At 42.1% G+C, this 9,725-nt stretch overlaps 1 protein-coding gene across 1 annotated transcript; it reads right to left on the bottom strand.

Moving 5' to 3' along the window:
* Nucleotides 1-4,512: 4,512 nt before the first annotated feature.
* LOC143826402 (vomeronasal type-2 receptor 26-like) lies at nt 4,513-8,010 on the bottom strand. The gene is made up of 3 exons (XM_077315189.1): nt 7,508-8,010; nt 6,251-6,770; nt 4,513-5,908 (listed from the first exon to the last, which is right to left on the bottom strand). Exon 3 carries the CDS (start codon nt 5,904-5,906, stop codon nt 5,007-5,009), a length of 900 nt encoding a protein of 299 aa, XP_077171304.1. The 5' UTR covers nt 5,907-5,908; nt 6,251-6,770; nt 7,508-8,010; the 3' UTR covers nt 4,513-5,006.
* Nucleotides 8,011-9,725: the final 1,715 nt, after the last annotated feature.

Here is a 9,725-nt window from a genome sequence, read left to right as displayed (position 1 = left end):
CTGCATTATAGATGCTATAGCTGTGGCTGGTCAAGTGCATTTCAAAAACTGGTGCGGGGAGTCTTTCTAGTTTCTCTTCCCCAGTACAAGCCTCATCATTCTCTACAGAGTCGTTCCCTTTTGCAGCAGTGCAGTCAAATGCTTGCTCCCAGAAGTAGTTCAAAAAGTCGTTTTTTTCTTCCTGAAATGGTTTTAGGCCTTGAAGAAAAGTCCAGAAACCTGGAGGTTCACGGGAATGGATTGTGAAAGAGATTGACCCGTGGAAGAATCGGAAATCCCAAAATCTCTGGATACCTGTTAGGACAAAATCAATCTGGGCTGTCAAAATCCACACCTTTTTAAATATATGGATACTTGCAAAAGGCCCAAGAAAAAGGTAAGCGTTCAATATGAGAATGGTCTTTGGATCTCCATAGAAGAGAAATGCATTGATTTTCTTGTCTATGAAATAATTATCTAGGTATGGAACTTGGCTTGTAAAATCACCATGATCGTCCCATTGTATTTTCTGTCTGATTCTTTCGGTAAAGGCCAAACAGATTCCACTTTGAGCAAGCAATGGTTCTACCGTCTGTAAGAAATGTTCTCCGCTGTTATCATCGGCAGCTAAAAGCCCCACCCATGTCCATCCAAAATGGAGAAGCAATCGAACAATTCCGAGATAATAATGGTCTTCATTTGGGACCATGCGGTAAAAGGAGAACTCTTTGGTATCCCTGTCCTCTAAAGCAAACGATCCATAGGTGAACTAAGAAGAAATGTAGAGATTTTAGGAATGCGTTAGAAGATTTGGTATGCTTCAGCCCTCTACATTTGCCAAATGAATTCTCAGATTTCAGCAAGAGTCAAAGGAAAAGGAGGGGCATGTGATAATGAACAAATCCAAATCTCACCTGAATGGATCCTCTTCATTAATATAAGAGTTGTAAATAAGCAAAAGAGAAACATTAACTACATTTAGAACCAGCTTGGGTAATGTGAGGGGCAGAGAAGCAAGAGAATTCCTCCCCACTGGAGTGCCAGACAGGGATGTTATCCAAATAGAACCATTTGATAATGCTGCCATTGGAAAGAATCATCCCAGATGACCTTCCACAGATGGCCATGATCTGGATCTCAGAAGCTCAGTAAAGTCAACCATGATTAACACTTGGATGGGAGGACTCCAGACTGAGACATCCAGCTTTGCTACATAGAGGCAGACCTCTGAATGTGTCTTGCTGGGAAAATTGTACAGGGTGACCGTAAGCTGTCACTTGATGGCAATTTTCAGCTTTCCATCATGAGCACCGCTACTTTTAAAAGAGAGCCTGGGACAAACCTTGGTCTGCAACAAGAATAATCTGGAGCCTGGGGATCGAGCCCTAGGAAGAAAGGCTGAAGGACTTGGGAATGTTCAGCCTGGAGAAGAGGAGGTTGAGCGGGGACAGGATGGCTCACTTGAAGGACCTGAAAAGTTGTCACTTGGAGGAGGGCAGGGAAAAGTTCCTATAGGCATGAGTGGATAGGACCTGAGGTAATGAGTTTAAACTGAAGAAGAAGAGTCAAAACCATCCTTCATGTTCCACTCATCAGGCAGAGAAGGAAATAGTTAAGGTTCAGCAACAAAAAAAAATACACATCCACATAAAGAATAAACATCATTTGTCTGTTGACCTTTCATGGTTGACCCCCCCCCCCCCCATTGCCTCAACTTTCCAGGATAAGAAGAGAAAACAGAACTTCATGTGCAATCTTCAAAAAAAAAGTCCCCATTTCTTCTGTGCAGGGATCTCACCTGTGGGACCTTAAAGGGATTCAAAAGGTTTGCTATCTGGAAGGAGCTCTCAGAATCAAGAGTCCCAATGACAGCAATAAGGTTTTTCTGGGTGTCACATCGGTAGTTTGGGACAAACTGGTGGGATTTGAAGAGCAGTTCCAGGGTGCTGTAATAAGTCATCTCATTGATGTTGTAGTTATCGCAGATGTGGAAGCCGAGCGTCTCATTGGGCAAAAGGTGGGGATTCTCATTGATCTCTTTCACAGCAAAGGTCAGGGCGAGCATATGTTGGTAGAACTTGGTTATTCTCCTGTAAATAGATTTTAAAGTTCTTCTAGGTGATAGTTGAAGAATTTCCCAAGTCATTCTATTACAATATGGAACATGTTCCGCTCGGATTAACTTCACATAAGCTTGATTTTTTTTTAAAAAAGAAAGATTGAATGGTGGTGGTACCGAAATTCACAACAGCAATTTTATGAGGATACAAATCTATCTCCAATAGAAACACAGCCAAATGTTCCCTGCTTCGAAGCAAAGAAATGCCAATGGTACTTCTTAATCATGAACAGTTACACTCTCCTTAACTGCTTTCCCCCTGTTTTATTTTATTCATTTACAGCATTGTTTACATGCCACCTTTCCACTCCACTTGATCAGGGTCCACAAAGCTGAAGATGTAACAAAATGGTGTCACATCAAAATTGTAATGAACGAAAATACCAACACAGTTCATTCGTAGGTGTAGGCTAAACCAGGGTTTGCCAAAAGAAATAACGAATATCAAGTAAGAAAACCCAAGTTGTTCAAGTTCACTCTATTTTTTTTGGCAACTTATGCCCCTTTGACTTTCATTTCATTCATCCCCCCAAAACTTCCTTCATCAAAAGCCCCATTAGTCAGGAGCCAGTACCTTGCATCTGATGAACCTGCAGAAAAAGTCCAGAAAAAGCTTAAGGTGGAATGAAACCCTATCAATCTTTACATTGCACCAGACAGCTGCTTATTTTGGTTGCAACAGACTAACATGGCTGCCCCTCTGAAAGCAGTGAGTCTGTTACTGAGGGCATATTTAACAAGAGTGAGTCAGGCTTCTGATGGGGCCCTGCTGAAATTAGAGAAGGGGTTGGGGGTGCCTTACTCTGAAGACTCAACATTGTCCCACGATGGAGGAGCTGTAAATGTAACGGTATGATAGTGGAAAAGGACATGGGAAACAATCCCACCGATTATGAAGTCCCCTGGTTGGTACCACTGAGGCAGAACGGGGAGACGATTAATCGCTGGATGCCTCATGCTATCTATGCAGTCCAGGAATATTAGCAGTACTACAAACCCCACCATCCTTTAGGCAGAGCTCCATCTACAGCATCAGCCTGATTATACTTTGGGTGGTCTCTGACTCTATCAAAGCATTTATCAAAGGCAAGAGATCAGTCTTCCTCTTTGCCATGGTCTGGTTACAAATATTTGCCTTGCAGGAATTTGCACGTTGACTCAGGGCCCATCTGTCTCCCCCAAGCAAGATGGTGAAGACCAAACAGGCAGAGCCCTGCCTAGACGTCTCTCCCCACTCTCTTCTTAATGCATTTTTAATTCAATAAAAACAAGATAATAACAGCAACAGGACACAAAAGAAAAGGAGGGTCTACGTGACATATCACAAATGTCAATCATTATATACAACCCGGTACAGTGCAAAGGATATTTCTTACCAATGTCCCCTTCATTACAATCCCCCAGGCAAGCTCATCAAAATATAATTAGCATGTTAAACTTCAGATTTCACAAAGGATATATTTTGAAAGCATGTTATGAATTTTGCCTTCCAACTCTCAGGGGCAGTTTTTAAAATAGCTGCTCACCAACTTGTTTATTGGTGAGTTTTTTGCACTTTCTCCAGAACCACTGGAGACGTGACCATGGGAACAAATTACACGGATATGGGCAATTCCAGAGGGAATTAATTACCAAGTTGGCTTTGAGTGACATTCCTTCTTAGATACATGGTCAATTTACTTTTAATTCTGTCCGTAGGCCACTCCTGCTTCTCCGTAAGACACCAAGCAAGAAATGGCTCTGAGATTCCCATAAGTGAGGAGCATCAACAGGAAAAATAGACCCAAATTAAATTGTTAAATGGGCTGGGATCACAGCAAGTTCTAAATGCTTGAGAATAGTCCACAGATTACTGTGGCAATGCAACCCATTGGAAGCAATTTGAACAGTTCCTGGGCGCTAGTACAGTATTGTAATAATTACAGGGGAGAAATTGCATCAAAGCTCACAGAAAGACATGGATAAACAACCAGAATAGGATTGTTGCTTTGATTATGGAACCCCCTACTTGAGTTAACTTCAAATGTCAACCAAGAATTGGTTTCTGCTGCCCAAATATTGGTTATTGCGTGTCTTTTATTAGGAAATGATACAAACAAGATCACAAATACATAACCAGTGAGCTCAGAATCACCCTCCTGTTTTAGTATCTTGACATATATATGTGTGCAATTTATACTTGTGTTACTGGTAACTGATCACCTAATTTAATTCCCTCCTTATAAAGCATCTCTACATATGTACATAAGCATACGTGTACCAACAATACGATGTATCAGCACAGAAACTGGCCGTGATTTATTTGGTTTCTTTTAACCCCCCCATGCCATCACCACAGTAGGGATGTCCAGCTGGAGGCTACCCGATCCTTGTAGGGGATAGAAAGGGGAACAGCACTTCAGTTTAAATCTTTATTGAACAGACAAATAAGAGGAGGAAAATGCAGGCAAATTGAAAGCTATACACTACAGGCAATCATGAGGCCTGCAGAATTACAGGCTGAATTAAAAAAAAAAAAGATTCATCCATTCCTCTACCCTCCATGCAAGGAACTATCGTAGAAAAGAAGATTACTTGCCCCATGGGGAAGAAGATAACCCAGCATTTCTTTTCCTCTTTAACTTCTAGACCTCAACTCATTTGCTTTTAGGGGGCAAAGGTTATTAACTGATCAAATGTATCTGATTAACAGGTTTTACAATGAGCAGTGGGTTCAACCGTTCTTTTAAAAAATCTACCCAGATGGGTAATTGCAGTTAGGAAAGGTGGTGAATGTTTAATGTAACCATTATCCAATCCTCATTCATATAACCTGATCATATTTTTGTTCACATAATATGCATGATTACATTAGTCCACCTGCACAGAAACCACAGAAAGAATAGCTAGGAAACTTCAGTGGAAGTCTTTATTTCTTCCTCCTGATTAGTTGTTCCCTGTCATTCAGTTCAGGCCTTAGTAGAATAATGTAGCACTTTGGGAAAAAGATACAACCCAGTAAGCCACCACCGGAGGCCAAGATGGAGAAGATCTCCACGGCCACCATGTATTTCCCTTTGGTGCTCAGGTAGGTGGGGAAAAAAGACACCCAGACACTACAGAACACCAGCATGCTGAAGGTGATGAACTTGGCTTCATTGAAACTATCTGGCAGCTTCCTGGCAAAGAAAGCCACAATCAAGCTGATGATGGACAGAAATCCCATGTAGGCCAGGACAATATAGAACATGAGACTCGACCCTTCATTACATTCTGCAATGATCTCTCTGGTCAATGACTGTGTGTCCAAATTTGGGAATGGGGGAGAGGTTCCTAACCAGAGCAGGCAGATCACTGATTGAATGAGTAAGCAGGAAAGGACAACGGAGTTGGTCAGACTTTTCCCCACCCATTTCCTCATGCTGGATCCCGGCTTGGTGGCCATGAAAGCGACCACCACGGTGATGGTTTTGGCCAACACACAAGCCACAGCTAAGGTGAAGATGATGCCAAAAGCAGATTGCCGGAGGAGGCAGGTCACTTTGCCTGGCTGTCCAAGGAATAAAAAAGAGCAGAGGAAGCAGAGGAGGAGAGCAATGAGAAGGATGTAGGTGATATCCCGGTTGTTTGCCTTGACAATGGGGGTGTCTTTGTGTTTAATGAAAATTCCTAAAACTGCTGTTGTGATAAAGGATAAAGAAACAACTATGGAAATCAAACTCATTCCTAAAGTTTCTTCATAAGACAGAAAGCTGATTGTCTTGGGCAGACATCGATCTTGTCCCTTGCTTGGAAACTCGTCTTCTGGGCAACTGATACAGTCATCCATGTCTGAGAAAAAAGAGGAAAAGAAGTTACTGCATGGAGCTGAGGCCTGATCCGCAACACTGTAGTGGGTGAGAAAGCAAGGCTTTCTTCATTGCCAAACATACGAGGAAGCCACCGAAAAGGCGGGACTTTGTGGACCCTGGAAAAAGGTCACCGAAAAGACAGATCTGGACTTTGTGGAGCCCTGAAAAAGGTGTCCATAGTCAACAGGTGCCCAATAGCCCTGTTGCTCATCCTTTCCCAAATGTTGTTAAACATTGTCTTAAGAGTGGGTGCACACATCATTTGGTACATTACCAACAATAATCAGAAATAAACTTGTCAGACCGGTGCTACATGACCTACCTTTCTGCCGTGAAATTTTCCCTTCAGGGCACAGCGAACAATCATAGCAGCAAAATTTCTCTCCTTCCCGTTTTCTCTTCAGAGAACCAGGAAGGCAATGTGTGTTACACTGAGAGAGAGGTGGAATCTATAATGGGAGGGGGAAAAAACATTTCAGGACGTAACAAAGCAGCAGCAGCTGTTTTTTATACAGTGCTTTATACAACAGGAAGGAGTCTCAAAGGTCAGGTGAAGCAGCAAAAGACAATTTAGCGAATAGAGTAGTCCGCCGAATTTTCACACAAAGCCATACCTGGTCAAAGCCAGTTTGCCATACCACTGGATCTTCTCGAAGAGTCAATTTCATTCCTTCAGGAGCTTTGGGGTCCCACCTTCCCACTTGCACCCTAGAGAAGGACTTGTTTGGGAACGTGACCAGGTTTGTGATATCGCTTCCTCCCTCCACTTCTCTGTGGATATTGAAGGACACTTTTTCTCCTGCTGAGTTGTTAAATGTAGTGCCTCGAAGAACGTGGTGGAGCTGGTAGAAAAAGAAGAATTAAGAGGAGGAACTGTCATTCCTTGCTGTTTTGTTGAAGGTTGATCTCTCTTGCCCCGTCAGTAGGGGCCTTTTCCCTTTGGACTTTTTGAGTTTTTTCTTCTCTGGGCCCTAATTAAGTGGTGGTGTCAGGAAGTCCATCTCTTCACATCATCGCAGTGCAAGAGGACCCGCACCAATGTCACCTGAATTTTTGATTTTTGTGTTATGGGTTAGTTTGGTTCTTCTCTGTGTTTTTCTCCCTTCTTTGTTTCAGCTCCCAGAGGTTGCTAAGGTTGATAAGGATTTCTTATTCTGTTATCCAGAGTAGCAGAATATTCTTTGGTTCTTTTGTAATGTGGGTCAAATGTATCAACCTAGCTATGTTGCATTCCTGATTCCGTACAATCCAAGATTTTTAACCTAGAGATATGAACACGTCTTACATTATATAAATCGATGGACCATTAATTCTCATGTTCACCATTCTAATGGAGGAGTTTTTAATGTATAGTTTTACTACCCTATGTAATTAATGCATATATTTTTGATTATTTTTTTAAAAATTGTTTTCTCTCATACGATCTTTCCGTACCCAACTTTGTGGCTTCTTTATTTTGGATTATTTCCATTCCTTTAAAAACATTCAACATGTTTTTCATGGAGGAACCTATTAGATATTGCCTCAGGTTGGACTAATCTGTTCTTTGGGAACTGAGTATAGAGTGGAAATAAATTACCTGCCAAGGCGGAAGATCTCGAAATCTTGTTCCTTTGCCTCTTCTCCATGCTCTAACACGGGTTCTGGAGAAACGCATGGTATGCAAAGCATGTGCAATGGCATGAACTGCATTATAGATGCTATAGCTGTGGCTGGTCAAGTGCATTTCAAAAACTGGTGCTGGGAGTCTTTCTAGTTTCTCTTCCCCAGTACAAGCATCATCATTCTCTACAGAGTCGTTCCCTTTTGCAGCAGTGCAGTCAAATGCTTGCTCCCAGAAGTAGTTCAAAAAGTCGTTTTTTTCTTCCTGAAATGGTTTTAGGCCTTGAAGAAAAGTCCAGAAACCTGGAGGTTCACGGGAATGGATTGTGAAAGAGATTGCCCCGTGGAAGAATCGGAAATCCCAAAATCTCTGGATACCTGTTAGGACAAAATCAATCTGGGCTGTCAAAATCCACACCTTTTTAAATATGTGGAGACTTGCAAAAGGCCCAAGAAAAAAGTAAGCGTTCAATATGAGAATGGTCTTTGGATCTCCATAGAAGAGAAATGCATTGATTTTCTTGTCTATGAAATAATTATCTAGGTATGGGACTTGGCTTGTAAAATCATCATGATTGTCCCATTGTATTTTCTGTCTTATTCTTTCGGTAAAGGCCAAACAGATTCCACTTTGAGCAAGCAATGGTTCTACCGTCTGTAAGAAATGTTCTCCGCTGTTATCATCGGCAGCTAAAAGCCCCACCCATGTCCATCCAAAATGGAGAAGCAATCGAACAATTCCGAGATAATAATGGTCTTCATTTGGGACCATGCGGTAAAAGGAGAACTCTTTGGTATCCCTGTCCTCTAAAGCAAACGATCCATAGGTGAACTAAGAAGAAATGTAGAGATTTTAGGAATGCGTTAGAAGATTTGGTGTGCTTCAGCCTACCTGGTGATTCCCTCTACATTTGCCAAATAAATACTCAAATTTCAGCATGCAAACGATCCATAGGTGAACTAAGAAGAAATGTAGAGATTTTAGGAATGCGTTAGAAGATTTGGTATGCTTCAGCCCTCTACATTTGCCAAATGAATTCTCAGATTTCAGCAAGAGTCAAAGGAAAAGGAGGGGCATGTGATAATGAACAAATCAAAATCTCACCTGAATGGATCCTCTTCATTAATATAAGAGTTGTAAATAAGCAAAAGAGAAACATTAACTACATTTAGAACCAGCTTGGGTAATGTGAGGGGCAGAGAAGCAAGAGAATTCCTCCCCACTGGAGTGCCAGATAGGGATGTTATCCAAATAGAACCATTTGATAATGCTGCCATTGGAAAGAATCATCCCAGATGACCTTCCACAGATGGTCATGATCTGGATCTCAGAAGCTCAGTAAAGTCAACCATGATTAACACTTGGATGGGAGGACTCCAGACTGAGACATCCAGCTTTGCTACATAGAGGCAGACCTCTGAATGTGTCTTGCTGGGAAAATTGTACCGGGTGACCGTAAGCTGTCACTTGATGGCAATTTTCAGCTTTCCATCATGAGCACCGCTACTTTTAAAAGAGAGCCTGGGACAAACCTTGGTCTGCAACAAGAATAATCTGGAGCCTGGGGATCGAGCCCTAGGAAGAAAGGCTGAAGGACTTGGGAATGTTCAGCCTGGAGAAGAGGAGGTTGAGCGGGGACAGGATGGCTCACTTGAAGGACCTGAAAAGTTGTCACTTGGAGGAGGGCAGGGAAAAGTTCCTATAGGCATGAGTGGATAGGACCTGAGGTAATGAGTTTAAACTGAAGAAGAAGAGTCAAAACCATCCTTCATGTTCCACTCATCAGGCAGAGAAGGAAATAGTTAAGGTTCAGCAACAAAAAAAAAAATACACATCCACATAAAGAATAAACATCATTTATCTGTTGACCTTTCATGGTTGACCCCCCCCCCCATTGCCTCAACTTTCCAGGATAAGAAGAGAAAACAGAACTTCATGTGCAATCTTAAAAAAAAAGTCCCCATTTCTTCTGTGCAGGGATCTCACCTGTGGGACCTTAAAGGGATTCAAAAGGTTTGCTATCTGGAAGGAGCTCTCAGAATCAAGAGTCCCAATGACAGCTATGAGGTTTTTCTTGGTGTCACATCGGTAATTTGGGACAAACTGGTGGGATTTGAAGAGCAGTTCCAGGGTGCTGTAATAAGTCATCTCATTGATGTTGTAGTTATCGCAGATGTGGAAGCCGAGCGTCTCA

Source organism: Paroedura picta, chromosome 16, assembly GCF_049243985.1.
Source record: "Paroedura picta isolate Pp20150507F chromosome 16, Ppicta_v3.0, whole genome shotgun sequence".
In the NCBI taxonomy this organism is placed as follows: domain Eukaryota; kingdom Metazoa; phylum Chordata; class Lepidosauria; order Squamata; family Gekkonidae; genus Paroedura; species Paroedura picta.
Note: the sequence above shows the minus strand (reverse complement) of the source record. Positions and strands in the feature narration are given on the sequence as shown.

Bases quoted from the DNA above. Each gene is read 5' to 3' on its own strand.
- LOC143826402 (XM_077315189.1), bottom strand. From the start codon at position 5,906: ATGGATGACTGTATCAGTTGCCCAGAAGACGAGTTTCCAAGCAAGGGA.